Genomic DNA, 22,918 nt, shown 5'->3' with positions numbered 1-22,918 from the left:
GTCCACCAGAGGGCAGGAGCTGAGCAAAAATGTCTGCTTTTCCTGTTTTTATTTGGTGGATAGAGCAGCATTACCTACACATTTCAAGAAAACAAACATCTCACACACAGATACTTCAACGGACTACAGAATGAATGCTACAAAGGTGCAAATGGTCAAAATTACCTCAAGGCTCAGCTCTCCAAATGCCTTTATTCCCTCCACCCATACAATTAGGACAGAACTGGTCATGTTTCTACTGATGAATTTATAAAACTGGAGGGGGGTCTATGCTGTGCTATCCTGATGGCCACAGGGAAGTCCAGTTAGTGAAAAATGCCCCTGCAGAAATGACCACTATGGGGAGCCCTGCAGTCAGAAGACTTTGAGTCTACTTGCTATGATCTTTTGGAGAAACTTCTGCAACCTTTTTAAAAAATCTGCTAAGGAAACAGGAGTGTCTTTTTTAGGTTCGATTCTGGTAACATCCATTTTGTAGCAAGGAATATTTCTGCAAATAAAATCCTCCCTTTGTATCAAATGTTAAGTGCTTATTGCACTAAGGAATAATCCTTTCTTTACATGTTATCTTTTTCTTATGTGTCTATAAAAGGCAGGGTCTGCATCATGGATTCCCAGCACTGACCATGGACTGCTCTAAGTGCTTTGTGAATGTTTACTGAATCTTTGAATAAATTACTGAATAAAGGTCTATCGAACTTCTGTGTCCATAAACTAAGCATGGTCCGAGAGCCTCGTTAATATTAATGAATAGTATTTAGCACCATATCAAATCTCAGGACTAATTATCCTTGGCATGGCACTTTGCTCAGGAGTTACATACCTGTTCAGAGACAGAGCTGCTATATTTTTTAGACATCCTCTTCCTCATTGTCTCTTTCACTGATTTCACCTTTTTCCCAAGAGAGATGCGAGAGGCAGTGGGTGATTTGATAACTTCTTTGTACACAAAATCTCCTTCTTTACTCTGCAAAACAAAGTAAGTATCTTTAATCACAAATGAAGCCCAGAAACAGGTTTTATTATTCAAACCATTAATGTTCTACCTCTCAGAGAAATATTGGCATTCCCTCAGGATCTTGAAATTTTTTCCTATGTTAACTCAGTGCTAGGTTATTTATCTTTTCGACTAAAAATTAAAAGCTACTCACTAAGGGGCTTTGCAGGTTTATTTTTATTTTTTTATGGAATTTATTTTATAAGATTTTATTTATTTATTCATGAGAGACACAGAGAGAGAGACACAGGCAGAGAGAGAAACAGGCTCCCTAATGGGAGACTGATGCAGGACTCAATCCCAGGACCTCGGGATCACAACCTGAGCCAAAGGCAGACACTGAACCACTGAGCCACCCAGGTGCCTCTGCTTATTTGTTTAAAGTGGCATGTGGGTCACATTTTTTTTTAACCTTAGTATCTTCTACTTTTTCTCATTTTTAGATACCCAAGGGGACTGCATTTCAGTGATAATGAACAAAATGGCAAATCTCAGTAATTGGAAGTCCCATGTCTGATGGGACTTACATCACTCTAGAGCTCTGTGTGGTCAACTGTACATTTCCTTCTCTGAACAAGTTAGACTTGTGGTCACCGCTCATTTTATTTTACATTGTGTGTGTGGGGGGGATCTTTCCCCTGAGAAAGGAAAAAAAGAAATTATACTTCCTCTCTCATTTTTTTTAAAGATCGACTACATAAAATTAATAGTTTATGAATCAATAAAATTTGATATCCAAATAAAATAGTGTTATTCTGCTAGAAAATTCTCAAACACTTCAGAAATCACAGGTGGGTATTTTAGCTGACACATGACATATATACAAATATAAAGCATGGAATTTTAATTTCACAGTTTGAGACAGAATGCATAAGGGGAAAACAAACCTGTAGGTACAACTGACCTATGTCCTTGGAGCCTCACCAAAAGAAACCTTAGGGAACAGGGTATGTACACCATAGTGGTACCCTGTCCCCACAGTGATCCAGAAGCAGGTGTGAGGCAGCTAGAACCCTGACTCTGAAGAGTTGGGTTTGCTTTGGGCCCAAGGAGACTGGGGTTCATTCTAGGACACCCCAGATCAGAAAAACCTAGATTCGCATAGGGCCATGAACTTGGCCTATGGTAAGACTGGTGTCTTTGAAATAGACTGGGTCCTATTCTCAGACCCTCATCACGGGGATCCATCCTGTCACACTACCTATATGTAGTGGTTGTGTGCACTTGCAACTAGTGGGAACAAAAAGCATGTGTTGCTTAAATGGCTAGGATGGTAGAAGCCAACCTCCTCTGGATTTGTGACTTGAAGAGAACAGGAAGCAAAGGCATTACAGGCAGCAAGGCAGTCACTGTTCCTTCCTCGTGGAACAGCAGAGCATAAGATGGGCAAGACAGGGCTTCTTTCCAAATATGACGTAGGATCACCAATGTAACACACTATCGTTTCTCAAAGACACTCGATATGAAACTATGGCAACCAGACTGCTTGAATCCAAACCTTCTTTGCTTTTCCTTTGATGTATACTCACCATTGGGTCAGAATTGTTGCTGCCAATGTGTAGAGAACGGTTCGTTAAGTCAAATCCTCCAAAACTGCAGGTTCTCTGTGCAAAGGAAAGGGAAGGGCAGGAATAATCCAGTTATGTTTAAGCCAGCCAGCAGTGCACCAACCCCACACATTTTCCCACTTGCAGGACAATCACTGAATCACAAATATGTTACAGGATGAAAGTAGGAAATAAGAAATGATGAGAAAAAATCCATGATTCATGTTTTAAGGAAATTTCCCTCCTTTTGCCTTCCAGAGGTCACTGGAACTTGGCCTATGCTAGAGGTCTAGAATCCCCTTAACATGCAAAAACCAAATGGTTAAAAAACAAAAACAAAAACCACACACACACACAACAAAAAGCCACCCACGGGTTAAGTGTTCTAAGATTCCCTGTCGCTTAGCAACAGAACATCCCCTTCCAGTCCCCCCTGTATCAGCCACATAGAGTAGTGATGACAAGGGGGTATGTACCAGGGGAATCCATGCGCTCAGAGTGGTCTTGGAAACCCAAGTCTGAAATCCTGTATCGCTCTGCCACTGACAGCAGGCTTTTCTAACAGATTCTTGTTTAGTTTGGTTTTAAATCGCTGAGAAGGGGAAAAAAGCTTATGTTCCTCGTAGTCCAATCAGGCCAAGAGGATTACTCACTCGTTGCTTCCTTGACCTTGCCAAATGTGCTGCTAACTTTCCCATCTAACTGCCCAACTTAACTAATTATGACCCTTTAACTCGGAGTGTATGAAGACACCACATTTGCCCAGAAAGAAAAGGTTGATTCAGTGACTGTCTCTGACCACACTCCCTTAATCCCAGGAGGAAAAACACTGATGTTATAAAGAATGAAAACCTCATTGTCCTTTAGTTGGTTTCAAACTTTATGGAATTGCTTATATTTCAGCAATTTTATATTTCAGAACTTGCTTTGAATTCTGCTGTTTTTCCAGCAAAAGTTATTCAATGGCCACTCCCTCCCCCACCCAAAAAAATCTGCAGGGCAGACTCGAAGCACATTAATTTTTGTTACAACTGATTTACTTTTTAAGCAAATGGTGATAAAAGCTGAAGAGCAGATTTGGGTTCCAGTATTTTATATTGTTTCTCTAAGAAATCTAGTTAACAGCTGTTCAATGGAAGAAATGAACAGAGAAGCACAAGGTATACTATAAACATTGCTTGTTTAGAATAAATATACTTGAGATATATAGTAACTGAACTGAGAAAGCAGAAACAGCCAGGAAGCAAAATGCCAAGGTTTCTAGAATCACAGATTGCTCTGATCCTGCCACTTGTGTGCTGTGGGACAGGGAAAGTACTTAGACTCTCTGAGTTTTGCTTTGTCCATGAGTAGCAGACGTGTTATGAATGCTGGGCTTTCACTTTCATCACGGCTGCTCTGAGGATTCAATTGGTAGCTTGTCCAGACAATTATACTGAAGTTTTAGGCTTAGTCAACGTTACAAGTATGCAAATGAAAGACTGAAGCTTCTTTCTGGGCCTTAGACTCTAGGAGCTTCCATTGTAAAATCACAGCCTCCCAGGAATGGACCAGAAAGTGAGAGATGGCAGGCATGGCATAGCAGAGTTGAAGGCCTGGAGATACAGAAGTATTGCAGGAGGCACTTCGGGATTACCCAAATCAGGAGCTCACACAACTGTTTTTTTCTCTTTCACCAAAGCTGGTGTTGCTGTTGAAAATAATCTACCACTGATATAATTCTAATTTGATACTAAATATCAATGGACAATCTGATCTCCCGTAATATTCAACCTAACTGTATTCTATTCTATAAAAAGAGACCGCTTTATACAAAAACACCAAATCCTATAACCTTGTAAGCAATGTTATGGCCACCTCTCAAGGCTAATTTTTAACATTTACCTTCCCTTTCCAGCTTTATAATGCTGATAGATTTTTGCATTTTTGCAAAGGCAGTGATTTTATTTCTAGTTCCTTTCCTGTGACTCAGGGCGTCACAGATCTAGTATGGCGCCCAGATGCCTCATCATTTTATGGCTTCTGCATTTCCCTGCTTTAAATTCCAGCATCGACTGCAACACTGGAGCCCAGCATGTACTTTCTGATGCACATGAAATAATTGAGAAAGAATTTATGTGGAAACTTTACTGCAATAAATTAGCTCATTTATGTCTTCATACACCAGCTGTATGCATTTATTCCTGAATAAAAATCTCAGAGTGAAAAGTGGGCTGGGTTTCTTTGCTACCAACTAAAACCTCTCTCAGTGATATGCTAAGGTGTCTGGAACAAACTCTTATCAGTGGAGGAGAGACAAAGAATATAACAATAAACGTCGCTTGAGCAAATCTTCAGCTTGTTCTGTAATATCAAACAGTTCTTGACACAGCAATCCTTCAACAGAGAACACAGATTATAGAGAGAATAGTAAAAGAAAGTAAACCAATCTTTGACTTTGGTGGTCTACATAATTCAAACCTAAGTGAGGTTTTTTTAAAGATCTTATATCTCCTGTACAGATAACGATAAGAACATTTGGGATAGAGGCTTGTGGATGAGGAGAGCCAGTCAATGGAATGGTCATGCAGTTGAAAACATGTTTTGGGTGGGGGTGGGGAGTTGACTTTTAAAAATGGACAAGATTCCAAAATGTCATGCATGCCTGTTCCCCCAAACAAAAACTGAATGACCAAATAAAAAGCAAGACACGTGACCATTTCTAGTGAATATACAGCATTATCATTTCCCTAAGGTTTCATCAAGCAAATATGGCATTTTTTGAAAGACAAAAGGATCAGGTTTAGAGAGTAGAGGATAAACTGTGCACTTTCAGATAAAGTGGAGGAGATAGGACAAGAAGGATGGAAAAAACTGTTTAGGTAAACCAAGCAAAGAAATTAGTCCCGTAAAACCAAACCAAATCAACCCCAAAAAACTCTGTTGTTAAAATGCTTATTTTCACTTATAGTCTCTGAATAATTGGAAAGTTAAATTTCATCTTCCTGATTGTGCAGTTAAACTTAACAACATTTCTAATTTAGTACTGGACACATATTTTAGCAAGTACTAGAGCTGTCCAGTACTACTTCAGGCTCATAGTACCTTAAAAATATCCAGTATTGGGTGCCATCTGGGAAAGAGATTACACAGTGCCACGTTTATGGGGGGGTGGGGAGCGTGGTGCTTGAAAAGAAAGTTGCCCTATGTCCATATTTAATGTCAGTGAAGAATTAAGATCACTGGCCCACAACTTACTTAGCACAAATCTTAGAAAATTAACTTCTAAAAAGTCTTGCAGAAGTTATATTATTAGCCTGGCAATAAATATGAGGGACGCATAAGGAATTCAAAGTACTGAAGGTGGAAAAATTCTCAGAATGACATGATTTAAGTTCGTGGGGGTGAGTAACCAATTAACTGTTCAATCAAGGTTCTTTCTGTGCAGATGAACTGAGAAGAGGTCCTCTGAAGTTAATAAATTATACTAAGGTTGATTCACTATAGCACTTTACAGAGGACCTGTGAGTCAGAATTGAATGAGTGAAAAAGAGAATTCTGTTACTGTACGACAAACACAAAATCAACCACAAGCTATCACCATGATGCAGAGGAAGAAGCAGAGGGGGAAGTTGTTGCTAATAGTTTTAAATTGTTAGAAGACAAAAAAAAATTGTTAGAAGATTTGTATGAATGAGAAAAGATGAAAAATAAGCTCCAGCAAGAAAGTCAACGCATGTGGGAGCATCTGGAAAAACTAAAGGCTAGGATGGACCTGCTGATCCTTTTGGAATAGGGAAGATCATTGTAGGGATGACATGGACCAGTCTCCATTTCCACAAGAAGCAGAACGTGACTGCATGAACAGAAGTTACAGCAGTCGTCCAGGGAAGAACGTCTCACAAGTGAATGTGAAAGAACCCCAGGAAAAGCCCCCATGGGAGGCTGTACCAGAGCTTGTGCCTTTAGACCCTTCAAGGGACAGAGCTAGCAGTCCCAGTGGACTGAGCAGGGCACCAGGGGACAGAGGAGCCAGGAAGCCCATAGCTCTCACCACTCTGTGTCATTTTGTATGGGTTCCTGGGCAAGCTAAAAGCTGGGTGGAAATTTAAGGAGGAAAATGCTTATATTCTCAAGTTGGACACAAGTCATGTCCTAAAAAGCGGTCTTATCAGGTCTCTAACCATTCAGTAATGAAACTGAAAAATACTTTTGAATGTAAGTACTTCATTCCTTGCTATGTGTAGAAGAATCTATGGGGCAGTGGAAGACATTTCTAAATGTCGACCCCTCTGGTTAAGAAGATTAGATAGACTACCAAATAGATTGAAGTAAAACAAAAGAGCTCTAAAGTTTTTTTTTCCCCCTTTCCCTTCCAGAACCTTCTGGCAGGCCCTACTAATAAAATAAATGTACTTTACAATGTTTTCAAATCATCAAATCGGTGATTGTGTTGATGACCATCTTCCCGTGAGCCGGTTCTATTGTTCTAATTAACTGAAAGAATGAACGCGTCTTCTAAGGGCAAAATATCCTTGTTTTGAAACAGCTTCTTTGAGGTTAAGTGACGTGACTGCTGAGAATCAAGACAGCCACTCCTAGGAGGAGGCCAAACCCCACCCCTGTACTCTGAAAGCCCTTCTCGGGATCATCTTCAGTGTTTAGTTTCAATTAAAAATCAAAGAGCTTTAACTGGCAAGAAGAGGACAAATGGAAAAGAAGCCATTGCTAAATGAAAGTAGGGTTAGAAAACTGAGGTGATGGCGGAATGGACCCGGAAGTCATGAAGTCAGGAGCAGAAGAGAGGGGGAGGACGCCAGGCTCCACCGAGGAGAGGCCATAATGCTTGACTGCACCTCACAGAAATGACAAGGCCGTCCTGGTGACCAATGGTTCCGACTCACAGACTTCTGGTGGATTCTCAAGAGAACCCTTTTAGTACAGCGGTCGACCGTGGCGGCCCACTTCCTCCTTGTCTCCTCATCCTCCTCCAGCAAGCACCGCCTCAGGTCCTGCCTCTCGGCCTTGCTCAGGGTCCTGTCTGAGGCAGGCCGCACTAGCTGGGCCAGGTTCAGGTGGCTGTACAGGCTCCGCTCCACCACGTAGGTGATATTGAACTCGCTGACCGAGGGGCGCGCGCGCACCCTCCTGCTGGGGGCGCCGCAGCTCCCTCCCCCTTTGGGTTTCTGCCGGAGCAGCTGCAGGTCACAGATGCTGCTGTGGACTCCTTTTCTGGAGGGACGCTGGCAGAGAAAAGCTCTGGAACATGAATAATTAGTATCCATTTTCTTCAAGCGGATTTGCTTCCGGACACTCTGAACCTCCTCCAGGGACACCAGGAGGTGGTGCCTACGCCGGTGGCTGTCATAGAAGCAAACACCGTCCGTACTTACCCCGTGGCTCAGGGACCCGAGACCCTTCTTCATCTCCCCCTCAGTTAGCGAGCGGGAAACCTTCTGGGCCTTCTCTTCTTCTGGATACGAGAAGAATGTCCCCATCTTCTTGGGGGGCTTAATCAGGCCCCGGCTCTCTCCTTTGCTGAAGGTTTTGACCAATTTCCGGCCAGCCCCCCAGGTATCCAGGCTGCTGGATGATGGAGAGGTGGTGAGAGAGTCTGAATCATCTTCCGGAGGTTTCTCAGGAGAGCCATCAAAGAAAAATGGCTTCTTGTGCACTCCAGAGTAAAGGGCCGACCTTTCATCCAGAACCGGGGAATTCTCAAACACGTGCTCCTCCCCACCTGGAGGGAAATCAATACAGAGATGTTCACGGTCTCTTATAAATCGACCTCTGTATCCCCTCACAGACTTACAGACCTTTCTTTCCTTACAGCACCCGCCCTACAAAGAATAAGCTAAACCTCACAGACACCACAGCTATCACCACCTCCCCATACCACTTACCCTCTTCATAAACCCAGCTCCTGCCTAAATAATGCATGTAAAAAATAACCAAACTGTGCAAATGTACGGTTTCACACAAGCTAAATATTAAAAGGTACTGGCTATGTTTTCTTCTTTAAGTATCTTTGTAGAACAAACACCTCAAGAAATCCATTCAAAATGCCATTTGGAAAGCCTAAGCCAGTCATCATCACCATATTCCTTAGCCGTTAGCATTTAAAGATAATTACCCCTCCCCCCAAAATATGATTATCCTCTCCAGTCTGTAAGTGCAATCTGCAGAAGCTAGGAATCAGAATCTCTTCCCCTTCTGAAAGGCCCTCCTGTTGAATCTGGTTGGTTTTTTTTATAGTCAGAACGTGATGAATGCCACGTGGCTGACAGTGTTTTTTTTTTTTTTTTTTATTGGTACATGTGCCATTTAAGTAATTAAATCACCAAGGCAGTTTGGGTGCAAAGACACCATATGGGGTTATAGCGTGCAAGTGCAACTGACAAATGGTCCCCAGTTGACAAGCCAAACACGAAAAGTTAGGGAAGTGGGTGATTCCAGGCAGAAACTGCCATCAACTGGCCCTGCTAGGAAGCAAGTAAGGGCATTTAAGGGCCTGGACACGTAGGCAGCCCCATAGAGCGTTCCACTTTGTTTCAAGGATTCCAGCTTGTGAAGCGTTCCCTGGAGCAAGGTATTGAGCCAAGCCCTCTGGAGCCCAGTGGAAAGGTTTGGACTCACTGGCAGGAAAACTGAGTTCTTTTCTGCGTGTGTTATGTGAACAGATGTGCAAAAGAAGTAGGTCAAACTGTGGGTGTAGTGATCCTAACTGGCTGTGTCCCTTTAATTATAAGGAAACTTTTGAGCACTGCAGCTTTCCACCAGCTGAACTGTGAAAAGGAAAAAATAAAAAGTTCCTTGGAACAGAAGGATGGCCCTAAATATACCAACTGGGGTGAGGGTGCCAGAGCATGTTAAATGTCAGAGCGAACTGCTCACTTCAGATAGAAGGACGAGAGACTTGGTAGCAGTCCTTCCAAATTCTAAAGGTTTCTTACTTTTCTAAATGATGAGAGTTATTGTTACAAATGTAAAGAAAATTAGAACCGCACTTATGAAATACAACCCAAGATCGATTCTGATGTCACGGAGATGGTGGTGGGAAGGGAGGTTCAAGACTATGTCCAGTCCAAAGTCCTCCGTCATCTGCAGCACAAATGTATTCCCTGGAGGATTATTCTCGGATCTTTCAGGAGAGTTTTAAAGCAAGGACCAGGGTTCTGAGAGGATATCCGCCAGACCAGAGCCAATGTGCAAATACCGTGAAAGTCTCCTGCTCTTTCTTCAGGATACCTGACTAATAAGGTATGGAGGCCAAGGGTCCTTCTGTTGGTGGAAGTAAACATGGCAATCTCTTCTAGATAAAATCTACCCTCCAGTCTTGGGAAGAAGTGACAGGGCCAAGATGAGAGGCACAGCCTGGTGGCAGAGGCAGTCCAGCCCTGGACTTCCTCTATAGAAGTGTCCAGACCATAGACTGTGGCTTTACATTTAGCCCAGGTGTCCACGGAGTTGTGCAAGGCTCTGATCTACCTACAGTCTGAAGGGGGCTTGGGAGATTCAAGTGGGTCTACTGGGGATTTTAATGACCTGTCACCACAGTGGTCTGGAAATTTCCTGGACTCTGTATTTAGGGCTATCACCACAGATTCCAATACTTCCATAGCATGTTTTGAGTCTGGAACCAGCTGGTACACACCTGTCCATAATCTATAGCTCTACGTTCTGGTTCTGAAAAGTCTGCATTTGGTAAGGACTTTGGAGGGAAATGTGGCAAATGCTTCTCCAGGGGCTGCATTGGCCTGTGTGTTGGGGGGAGGCCTTGAATGGTGTAGGCTCTTCAGTCTACATCCACCCTGAGGCCTGAAATCCCAGCCTTGACTCAATTCCTTGGATTCAGAGCACTGCACTTCTCCCATTCTGGGACCTCCAAGTATAGCTATCCTTTGGGAAAACGACAGTCAACACGCACTGACCCCATCGATGTGGTGTGGTTGCTTCACATAATAATCTTTACCTATCCTCATTGGCTAAAATCAGAATGTGGAAGGAACTAGAGCTAGGGTATGGGATAACTCAAAGCCAAGAACATAGACTTATGTCCTGATTCCAGCTCTCACTCTGCCACTCACCATCTCCATGACCCTGGGAATAATTTCATCTCTCTGAGTCTATTTCCTCACCTGTAATAATGTCGTCCTACCTTAGTAATATCTACTGTAAGGCTATTAAGAGGACGAAATTAAATGAAAAGAAATACATGAAGGTAATTTATAAGCTAAAAAGCCCTCTACAAAAGTTAATGATTCATTATTGGGTCACAGAGAAGATGGGCCAATGAAGGAAGAGAGTAGGTAGGTATCAGCTCTAGGGGAAAAAAACACAAAAACAGGCAGATGAAGGGCATGATCTGGCCTCTGATTTAATATTATCGAGGGTCATCGATGCCCTGGATAAGGACTTGAAATTCAAGGTCCCAAGAGTGGGACCAGGTGAGAAACTGTAACTCTGCTGGCTGTGGCAGGACTTCAGAGCTGAGGGGTGGATTAGAGGTGGGAGCAGAGTGGATATCCAGGTTGCCTGGACTGAATCCTGAGCCTTCTGCCAGCCGGCTCAGTGACCTTGAGCAAATTATTTCACCTCTTGGTGCGTCAGTTCCCTCATTTGTGAAATGAGGATAGTATTAATGCCCGCCTCTGGTGGCTATTCTGAGGATGACATATTAAAAGGAATATTAATGACATATTAAAAGTGTTTAGAAAAGTGGCTGGCACACAGAATGCTCTCAGCAAAGGTTAATTATTATTCAGACAACTTAGTATTGACATAGACATGTAGTGAGTGAAAGGCTCAGCTCTTTGAAGGTCCCGGGGCAGTGAAGGAGGGTTACTGGGAATGTGACTCTTTCCTGCTTTGCAGAAGCAGTGGCCAAATACCAGTTCTTCTGCCAATGAGGAACCTCACAGAGTTCTACTCCACAGCAGCTGGAGGACAGTTCTAGTCTAGTCCGGTCCAGTCAGGGACAGCCCCAAGTGGATGCCCTGAGCTGCACACACTGACACCTCTCCTGGCAGCACTGACAGGCCCAATTAGTGGCACATGAGCTTCCCAACTCATCAGACACCCGAGGTTAATGGGGACTCAAGCTCATTTAATCCATCTTCCATCTGTGGCACCCAATTCACAGATGAATTACAGTTCAGGGCTAGAAGTCCATACAATTACTACTTTCGACCCTAAAGCCACCTCTCTAGGTATATTTTCCCTTTTTTCACCTAAGTCTCTCAGAGATAGTTGAACTGACTTATTTTGACATAAACATGCAAATCAGAGTAGCTCTGTATTGTCACAAATGTTAGTCTGGTGAAAAGGTGGCCCTAATGCACATGACAACTATGTATGCATGGGCAACTGTGTGGTACGCCCAGAGTACCAGGGCCTCTGCCCTTTGGTGGACAAGACCCACCAATCCATTCACTGTATTTGAGATTTCATTTTGGCAAGTGTGAGGTTTATTTTAAAATGTGGTGCCTAAGGTTGAATGATGGCAATTCCGTATGGTTCTACTTACTATCTACCAATTGACACTATGTGTGTGATTTCATTAAGAGCTGCCAGTGAGAGGAAATCAGGCTATATTATGTGCTGTGAAAACCATGACTGACAAGCAGGTGTTAAAACATCCAAATGTGAAATCAGCATTGCACCCAAAGGCAAACAGAACTATCATGCAAGAAGACACCCAAACGAAACCTGGAATTCAATACAACTCTGAAATTGCCCCAAGCACATCTCTCTTGCTACCCCTTCTCCCTCTTTTCCTTTCTCGCTCCCACACTCCCAGAGTAATTCCCCTCACCTTCAATATTTCTCTAGTGGATTTAAGCTGATAAATAATTACAGCAAACAGAAATTTAAAAACAGCAATAAAAACAACAGGAAACCCTCATCTATGTAAATCAGAGGAAATCCCAGTTCTCTCTATGCATTGATTTTATTTATGTAGGACAAAAAGGCCTCTCAATGACCATTTTCAAATGTACGTTAAAATTTTGAAATTCCTCAGAACGTATATATGACATTTTAACAAGTCATATGCTTTTTAAAAATAAGACCTATTCTTTCCAGCATTTTTTTTCCCCGCTCACTTATGGTTTTCCAAACAGGAAATCTATTCTTTTATCTTATCCTTTTGGGAGATTCTTACAAGATGCTGTAAATGCACACTGCTAACAATAGGAGTGATGAATATGGTTGAGATTTAAACTGTCATAATCACACTTCAAAGGTTAACTATTCAGTACAATAAATCCAAGCTCATGCCCCTTCTGACATTATTGCTTCATCTGACAAGCAGCTTAAGCCAGTAATATAGCTCTGAAGATCCACTTAGAATGGAAGGTCCTCAGAGCCCCAGCTGAACTGAGTCTTGAGACTGTTTACTGGAAGAACAAATCATCCCTCGGAGATCTGAAAGGATATTAAGTGCCTTGATTGTTGGGTGTTTGTTTAAGACGGATGTATATCAAATCTGGACTAAATTCAATGGGCAAGAACCATCATCCTTTGGGCACAGATGCTACTGCTGCGAAGAAGTTATAAAATGAAGTTTATATAAAATGGTGTAAGCTCAACATTAAAGCTCTGCCACACCTCGAGAAGACTTGTCATTGTCACATACCAGCCTTTTCCCATCGCTGTAACATTAAAATTTCTAAGCCTCCTGGAACGCTGGACACTAGGATCCATAACGTGCCAAGCAATGCCCTGCACATGCAGACTCAAGGTGCTGCCAGCCTCACCCGGAATGCAACCCATTTTCCACTTGAAATTATATTCTTTTTCTACTGAAAAGCAGACCTCAACTGATTTAATTTGGAATAAGCTGGGTGGAGTGTACTTTGTTTTGTTTTGCTTTGTATTTTACCTTCAGTACTGGGCTTTCTCATTTCTTCCACTCTGATCAGTTTCTTTCTCACTCTGCGAGTGGAGTTGACCAGCTTGTGTAACCTCTTAAACTTCACCGACTCCTCGGTCTCATCATCCGATTGTTCTCTTGACTGGCAAAGAAACAAAGGAAAAGTTAATCGGATAATTGTCCTGGAGCTTTGCTCTGGCAGCTGGGTGCAGCCCAGCCTCACCGCCAGTCTGAAGCTCGGCAGTCGTGCAGCTGAATACCGGGGCACCAACCGATTGGCCCTACGGGCTCATGAAGCCCCACAGAGCACCCCAGGACCTAATGCAGTGGAGAACCAGGTCCCGGGCAACACCACACACCCCAGGGCCCTGGACCAGTGTGGGACGCATTTGTCTCAATTACTTCCCAGGCCTCCTCTAGGAGAACTGCGACAGGACTCTCTCGGCAAGGCTGGCCCTGTCATTCCAGTCCCACTGCTGTGGTTTGGGCCTGGCTCTCATCTGTCTGGCCGATCAGGACTACTTAACGCAGTCATCAGCTACTTCTCCAAACCCAAGTTCTCTTGACTTGTTCCAGTCCTCCCCCAAAATCAAAAACAGCAGGCCAGGAAAAGGGAAGAGAAGCAAAAAGCCGCCTGCCGTCCCATTCGTTCGGAGGGCCTGCCACATCTCAGCCATGCCTTTCGCCTCTCCCAGCTCCTTCCCAGAGCTCACAAGGCGAGCATGAGGACAGACCCTGCATTCCTCCACGAGGGACAAGGGAAAAAGCTGACCTTTTCAGCCATACAGTACAGTGCATATTCTCCAGCATCCCATTTTATTTTGCAGTGATTCAAGTATGCTCAACCCAGCTGTTTTCCCTCAAGTATCAAACATTACAGAGAGAAAAAAAAATTCTCTCTGCAGCAGTGACCCCAGTGAAAACAATCCTTTCCTTGTGAACAAAATGAGGGTTTCGGTTCCAAGTCAGCCCTAACATTCAATATGCAGCTTCCTCTGTTTTATCTGTTTAAAATGTGAAAAAGCAAAAGAAATCCCCAACTAAAGGGGCGTGCTGCAGGGGCCGGGTGCTCAGGCATTCCTGGGAGCAGAGATGGGCCGAAGTGCGCAGCCTCCACACACCCTACGCAGCCTGGGAGCGACCCCAGTGGATCCCGCACATCCTGGCAACAACCTTCTCTCCATTTCCTCAAACCTCGGTCACAGAAATAGTAAGGGCAGAAATGCCTCAGATAAACAACAAAAAGCAAAACAAAAACCACATCTCTGAACAAAGGGCCTTAAATATGAAGCCATTTCCTGGCAAGAAATGCTTTCCATAATCAACAAATAGGTACACAAGAATTAGCAGAGAACAGCTGTTCAAGAGTAAAGACAGTAGAGACTGTGGAAATTACTTAAGCAGAAAAATGGTGCAGCATGTTGTGAGTTCACAAATATTTCTGTAGCACTGTGGCACTATGTAAGGGATAAATTCAACCCGTTTCCTGGCCTCTGTCCTCAGCCTGGAGCTCCTAGCATAGGGTCATTGTACTTTCCCTCTGCAGGACTATAAGCAAACCATTCACCCACTGAGGAATAATTATTATAACCCATAAATGGCAAGTCATCAGGACAGGGGGATTTCTCAGGCTTCCCTTCTGTGAACTGTATTCAATTTCTCCAAAATTCCTAGATAAGATGTTGCATATCCATTTCAGAATTAAAGTGAACTACTACTTACTGGATAATGAAGAACAGAAATGGAACGCCCAGGTAATGGGGGAAGGAGGATACACTGCCTGCTGGCAATGCGGCTTAGTTTGGTCTAAAACTTACAATGTAAACACTTAAAATGAAATAGGAAGGATAACTTTTGCGACATAAGGGCATTGTCTGGTTTGAATTTCATTTTTACTTGGTTGAATTGTTAATGTGTGATGAAATGGTCAGAGTGGTCAACCAGAGGAATGAGAACTGCGTTAACCCTCATTCTGGGTAATCAGCACCTGAACAAAACTATAGTGCATGGAGTTATACACAAACATTTAAAGGATCCTGCCCTCTTGACGTGTCTCAAAAAATAATAGGACAACCAGCGTTATAGTAAGACAAACGTCTTGACGTGTCTCAAAAAATAATAGGACAACCAGCGTTACAGTAAGACAAACCTAGAGCACGTTTATAACTCTCACATTAAAACATTCTTAAGTCATAAATAAATATATAAAAAATTCTGAAGTCGAGTGAAAAATGATACAAACACAGGTTGTTTACAATCAAGATACAAGAGGCTATGTTACGGAATGAAAATCAACAATGTGTGTATATATAGGCCTTGTACCTAGCTTGGGGGTTGCTGCTGCTGGGGTGGGTGCTGTGTGTGCCTTCACATTCCACAAAGACAAGTCATATGTAGGAAATATGCTATCAGAGGGAACTTTTGCAGGAGAAATGAAATTGTTAAACCAGGACAACAGAATTAAAGGCAGAGATTCCAAAAAAAAAAAAAAAAAAAAAAAGGCAGAGATTCCCCTCCCCAAGTCCTACCTTCCTCTGCCCTGATCCACCGTGGTGAAAAATAACATAGTCCAGGTACTTAATGGCTTTCACATGTTCCATCTATTTTTGAGAAACAGGAGCTCTTTAGAACTTTGAACTAATGTTATTTTTACTTTTCTTTAAAAAAAAAAAAAGATTTTGGGGGTGTTTGCCACTGGCAAATCACAAATCACAGTAACCAGTAACTTTTCATTATCATGATTTGGACACTAAACAAGGTAGATGCGGCACAATTTATACAAAGAAAAATGTTAAGAGATAAAACCAAAATCAATCAAGTTATATATTTATATCTATGTACTTTAAAAAAAAAGTAGAAAATCTTCCCTTGAATCAGCCTGGAGTTGAAGTCATTGTATGATAGAAGTCACTGGAGTTAAGTGCAGCTCAAAGATTCTTTTTATTGATAGAGAGGTGTTGACTTCTCATTTCCTCCTGAGTCCAGAAGAAAAGGAGTTGTGAAATATTTGCCTTTAAGAAATTCTCTCTGGCTGTTTTAACATAAAGACCCTGTATAAGGAGTGCATTTCTTTTAAACTGGGGACTAAAGCTTAAATTCCTCATTTCATGTTTCTTTTAAATTAGCACACACTACTTCCCAAATACTGAAAATGTCATGTCTTTTTATTCAGAAATTACATCCCCAAAGATGAGGGTGTGAGAATTTAAAAATAACTATTTAATTAAGAAGTGTGTGAGGACACACACATTTAATAGTTATCTTCACACCTGGATGAACTCTAGTAGAAGATGAAGGGAATCTGCATTAACATAAAAAAATGAATGGTGGATTCCAAGAAATAGAATCCTAAAATTAAAGAGAACTACTAGAAAACAGGTTTGAAATAAACTTAAGTGCAAAAATAACAGCGTATGTTTATGCACGTTGTAACATGACACAGGATCTCCTCCTCTCCCTGTCCTGCCCCAGGTCAGAGGACTAAAGTAAACTTTAGTTAGACCATCATCTAAGGGAGAAGGTGAAAACTCAATCATCAGTATAAAACTCCCCATCTCTAAACTTTAGTAGAAAAAGGCAATTAATGTATTCCACCAAAGGATGTGGAAAAGTGGATTTACATTATTGTAAATAGAAACATTTGATTTCCAGCCTCTCTATTGCAGATTTTTCCACCAGAAAGCCCATATGGCTCAACTTTTAATTACTTTGGCTAATGCTATATGTAGTAATTCTGTGGTGAATGCTTAAGTGTTTCATTTCTGGTTTCCATGGCAACATTACATCAGATTGCAGACAGCTGGCTCCACCGTTTTAAACCATAACAAATTGACCAAGCCAAGGCACAAAACTATAGCTGCTTTAAAGAGATAGTACACCATTTGCCTGCCAGGGTGCTGAATGAGGACTATGGGGCCCACTTGGCAGGCGAAGGAGGGTGGAGCCTCCTTCTTTCTCAGCTTCTTTTGGAACATGTGTGTCCTTGACACATCTGCAATGTTCTAATAGGAAAGACACGGAGCCAGCGTGGAGAACTTTTCATAACACAGTTACATTAAGGATGATCAGAAAAAAAGGAACACAATTAATAGCATCTGTATGATAGAAGAGTTTGTGTGCCGGAGCAAACGAAAAGCATCCCCTCACTCTCAAGCCTGTCACTGCAGGTTGGTCAATGGACCCCGTTAAAAAAAATAAAAGTTCCTGCAACTATGGTGCACTCTAACGAATGCTTTCCAAAAGCCACATGGCACTGTCGTGCAGGCACAGGGGCACTGTCCCATGATAAAAGTTAAACTGAATTTTGCAAAAAGCAACCAGAACCCTTTCGGGGACTGCTCGAGACCATGCTGAGCACAGGATTACATACGACTGTGCCTTTTGTAGAAATGCACTCCGCATGCGTGCTTCCCCTGCTCCAAACACTCGGCACACTGTCCCAATTAACAGCCAGACTAAGTCCATTTATCTTCCCTGGAGTCACACACATAACACTGTAAGATATTTAAGTATTTCTGAATGTATCCTGAAACTGGAAATGTATTTGCTTATGAAATTCACACAACGGTTTCTGGTTAACTGGGTACATAATCCGACCTAGACGCTCCCACTTCCACAGTCCGCACTGTCAGTGGCATCACCCCGGAGGGAAGGAACCCGACCGTTCGTAGGTTTCTGGAAAGTTACATCGTGCCAGGGGGTCTGCAGTCCAGCCTCCGCTCCTGACAGCTGAGCTCCGGCCGCATACATACCCTCCTAACCTCCATCTCCTGAGAATCCCCTTACTCTCAGAATAATGTTCCCTGTTCTCCCCCCGGAGCTGCGTCTTCTTACTGGCGAGCGTGCTAGGGAAGAGTGCTCAGGGTTCCGCAGAGCCGGGGTGGGGGGAAAGGAGGAAAGAAGGATGCATCTCGCAGAGTTTGAACAGAGAAAGGGGAAAGCCACCACAGCTAGGAGCGGTCAAAAAGCTCTGCCTGGAAGTGACCGAAAGCACATTCTCCCTTTCAGGCAGGACGCCTCCGGCGGGACTTACCGGCTTCGGCATTTAGCAGGCCTGAGGGGCGATGCTGAGCACGGCTGGCACCCCCGCCCCCTCCCCACGCCGGGAGCCTCTTCGCTCTGGGTCCGTCAAGTCTGTAATCGCAAAGTGAGGTGGAGGCACTCCTCAAACATGTTCCTTTGCAGTTACATGATCAGACAGGCTCCACCAGCCTTCCACAGCTGAGTATCCGACGGAGGAAGAAGTGAAGACACTGGATTCAATTAGCTGCTTTCTGCTCGCTGACTGATCCCCCAGTTACTCGCTAACTGCATAACTTGTAAGAAAGGCATAAGTCATCAGCTCTAAGCAAATCTCCTATTCACCACCAGGAAAAAAGGGAGTGTTGTACGTGGCAAACAATCCCTGTTTTCACTGACGAAGGCTCCCTGACCTCCCGCTGGCCTCCAGTTCCTTAATTACTGTCTATGGAATTCCAGAGAAAGAAAAAAAAGAACGCGGGAATCTGAGCAAATCCGGGACGAGGATAAACCCTTACAAGTGCCTTAACTTAAAAAAAGATCTCTCTCACAGATATTCTCGCAAACACTCCCCGGAGGGAGTAGGCTCGATTGAAAATAGACACCTTCCGATGGCTATTTTTGACACTACTGAATTAAAACTTATGATTTTGGTTTTCTCCCGGAGTTGTCACTTTCTGTCTCTCTCCCTACTCCTTTTCTTCTATTTTAACGAGTAAATGTAGGTTATTTCCCATCCAGTGATGCTTCTAAAACTGTCGTACCGAATTGTCTCAGTAACCACCTCAGGGCAGCGGAGTGCTCTTGTGTTCTAGAAATGTGTGCACGGGGACTGTGTCACAAGATGATCATTTAATTTTCTCAGGGGTGCCTGGGGAGCCAGAGGCACATGCTCTTAAACAGAACGTCATCGAAACAAGACAGGACTGAAAGCCCGTATGAAGCCTCCACGACGTGTGTTGCAAGTCCACAAGGGTCTGCTCCACCTCCCCGCTACTGTCTAGGTCCGCCAGTCTGCTCCCCCACACCTCTGCTTTCTCCCTTCCCTGCCCACATGTGCCAGAAACAGTGGCAGGTGCTTTTCTGACATTATACTTTCAACACCCATATTTATTGAATGCTCCTACTTCGCAGGCCCTGTGCTAAGTGTTTACACATTGGACCTAATTTCACAGACCATAAATGGCAGAGGGAAGGTGAAACTTTATGGTTTTGCTCCTGTGCCCCCAACCTGCGCTTGAGCTTTCTTCACCCAGGACTGCCAACCACAGTGCGTGCAACGTTATGCTTCGAGTTCCCTAAAACTGTCAGTAGAAGTCTCTGGTTGAATTTCCTGGTTACTTAGTGCAAACTAAGAAACTGTATTATGCCCCAATGGGAGTGGGATAAAGGGAAGAGGAAACCCAAAAGGCTCTGGAGCTCAACAACCTGGGTTTAATTTCCAAGTCCTCCAGCAAATCACTTCAGTTCTGTGGGTCGTAGTATTCCTCCTTGCAAATTTCATCTACTAACACTTATCTTCAAGCGTTGTTTTAAAAACTGTCCCATCAACAAGTGGAGCTCAGTGAGTGCTGATTACATCTGTAATCTATTACTGATTAGAATTTAAACAAGACCCATTTTAACTCTCAGAAGCTGCTGTTTTAGGTGCTGTGTAAACAGCAAAGGCAAAGAAAACATGTGAAAGCTAGTGATATGGCCAACATCTGAGGCTGGGTCTGGATAGGTTATTTTTTAAAGATTTTATTTATTTGACAGAGAGAGCGAGAGAGAGAACGTGCACAAGCAGGGGAAGCAGCAGAGGGAGAGGGAGAAGCCGACTCTTTAGGGAGCCCGACATGGGACTCGATCTCAGGACCAGGGATTATGAGCCAAGCCAAGGGCAGATGCTTAACCCACTGAGCCACTTAGGTGCCTGAACAGGTTGTTTAGATGTAGAGAAGATTCTGAGCAGGATTAGGAGCCAAAACTCTGGGATCTGGCAGAGGTAGGCTCAGGTTCCCCTGTGAACAGTGTGTGTCTTAGGCATGTTTCTTAAAATTTCTCTCATTTGTAAAATAGGCAGTGATAAGCCTCTGAAAATTCCTGAGAAGGTAAAAAGAGACCCTGAATGTGAGGCCTAGGGCCTGGAAGGTAGTGGAGCCTGTGTCGCTGAGAGCTGCCTGGGAAGCCGGGCACTGACTGCACCCAGTTCTGTGAGGAGGTTGGGGGAAAGACACATCCCTGCTTACCCTCCTGGTGGCCCACTCATCCTGTGAACCCCGTTAGCTGTCACTGCCACAATTTTTGGAGGCTGACTCAGGTCTTTATGAGGGTCCTCACTGTTGGCTACTACACGGATATCTACCACAGCTCATCCTTTAGGAGACAGGAAAGTCCACAGGTCAGGGGCCACGTCACTCCCCCTCCTTGTACTCCTGGTGCCCAGTGCAGGCACCACCCACATCAGTGTGCAACGAAGAAGTTTGGACTCTCCTGCCCCATCGTTCCCAGCCCCTGCTGTGGTATCTGAATATTTGAAGGACTGGGCTGGGTCAGGCTACCCTGGGAAGCTTCTTGCTGGAAACTGGGAATACACTTCATGAAGGAAGGACATCGCTGATCTTGTTCATTGGGTAGTGGACTTGAACTTACTTAGCACCCAGGAAATGGGCAAATTTGCTGCAGAAAGATTTGAGCATTTGATGCCACTATAAGGAATTGTTCGGTAGGTCTTCAGAGCAAAGCCCAAAGGCCTTATTGTGGAGTACAGGACTTTGTAAGGTTATTAGAGTCCTGCCCTGATGTCCGTTTTCAGTGTCTATGCAGATACTGTGTGGAAAGGCCTCTTGTAGCATATGGTTCTCATCCGTTGACTTCCTCAGAGCACCTCAAATACTCTCTTTCTCCTGTACCTGCACACCTTTGCACCGGTGGATTCCTTTTTAAGGAATATCTCTGCCTACCCCATCTACTTTTCTAGCTCCTACAATCCTTCAATATTCATGTGTCACCTTCCTTGGAAAACCCTTCCTCCACATCTTCCACAGAATTCAGCCCAAAATATGGTAATCACTGTATGAACCAGTCCTTCTCTAAATGTCTAAATGTCTTCATGAAAGACAATGGGCACTGTCCTATTCATTTATTTACGATCACATGTAATATATTTTTAATTAGAAAATGTGGGAAATGCAGATACAGAAGGAGAAACAGAAATCACCCATAGCTCCCACATTCAGAAAAGCTAAGTCATATTTTGGTTTCTATCCTCCTACTTCTCTCTCTCTCTCTCTCTCACACACACACACACACGCACATACACACACGCATATGCATGTACCCGCCACACACTATATACCCTTTGGTTTCTTTTTCTTTTGTTTTTTTTTTTTTTTTAAGATTTTATGTATTTATTCATGAGAGGCAGAGACATAGGCAGAGGGAGAGGCAGGCTCCCTGTGGGGAGCCCGATGCAGGGCTTGATCCCAGGACCCCAGGATCACCACCTGAGCCAAAGGTTAGACGCCCAACCACTGAGCCACCCAGGTGTCCCCACCCTTAGGTTTCTGTCTGTTTTGTGTTGTCTTTTACAAAAAAGGATGACTTTGTGATCTTTAGCTGTACCACCTCCCATAGCCACTATCAGGGTCCTCAGAGTCTCCCTCACATGAACACACAGTATGAGGAGAAACAAAGTGCCTGCTTAGAGCTGTTACCCTCTCTGAGCCACAGAGCCACCTCTAAAAGGTTTCTCTTAGAGAAACCTTGGAGCTCTCAATGGATACTGTCCAAACTGTTTAAAAATCTGCTTTATCAAGTGATACGTTTTGAACGTTTTCTCATATCAACAAATGTCCAACAGATAAAATACAATCTTTTCATGATTCATTCATATTCACAGAAGTAAACCACAATTTTCTTAATGCCCTCAAATCATTAAACATTGGTGTGTTTCCAGTTTTTTGATATCATAAACAATACTCTAATGAACAGTTTGTCATAAAACTTCTAACACATCTAACAACATTTTTCTTTTTAGAAAAAAATGATTAGATTGTAGGATTTATGGGTGAAAAATGGGCATAGCTTTAAGACCTCTGATATATATTAACAATTTCCTCAGAAGAAACACTGTACACTATTATTTTAAAATCTCACAAGTAGTATAAAAAGAGTGTCTAGGGACACCTGGGTGGCTCAGTCAGTTAAATGCCCAATTCTTGATTTCAGCTCAGGTCATAACCTCAGGGTTATGAGATCAAGTCCTGCGTCTGGCTCCACACTCAGGAAAGAGTCTGCCTGAGATTCTCTTCCTTTCCCTCTGCCCTGCCCTGCACTCGTGTGTGCATTCACTCAAATAAATAAATAAATAAATAAATAAATAAATAAATAAATAGAATCTTAAAAAAACAAAAACAAAAAAGAGTGCCTACTTCCTCACACAATCGCCAACACTGAGCATTACAATACTCTCTTACACTGAGACGATTAAAATGGGATCTGTTTGTGATAAATATTTCC

At 43.2% G+C, this 22,918-nt stretch overlaps 1 protein-coding gene across 1 annotated transcript in view; it reads right to left on the bottom strand.

Moving 5' to 3' along the window:
- The window catches only part of SASH1 (SAM and SH3 domain containing 1), a 194,721-nt gene that overhangs the window by 25,135 nt on the left and 146,668 nt on the right, over positions 1-22,918 (bottom strand). Inside the window, 4 exon segments of the mRNA XM_055309950.1 lie at positions 824-967; positions 2,527-2,601; positions 7,917-8,263; positions 13,406-13,538. Of these exon segments, the coding sequence (XP_055165925.1) occupies positions 824-967; positions 2,527-2,601; positions 7,917-8,263; positions 13,406-13,538 (699 nt within the window).

This window comes from Nyctereutes procyonoides, unplaced genomic scaffold (genome assembly GCF_905146905.1).
Source record: "Nyctereutes procyonoides isolate TBG_1078 unplaced genomic scaffold, NYPRO_anot_genome, whole genome shotgun sequence".
Taxonomy (NCBI): domain Eukaryota; kingdom Metazoa; phylum Chordata; class Mammalia; order Carnivora; family Canidae; genus Nyctereutes; species Nyctereutes procyonoides.
The sequence above is the reverse complement of the archived record's forward strand: the minus strand, read 5'-3'. Positions and strand labels throughout refer to the sequence as shown.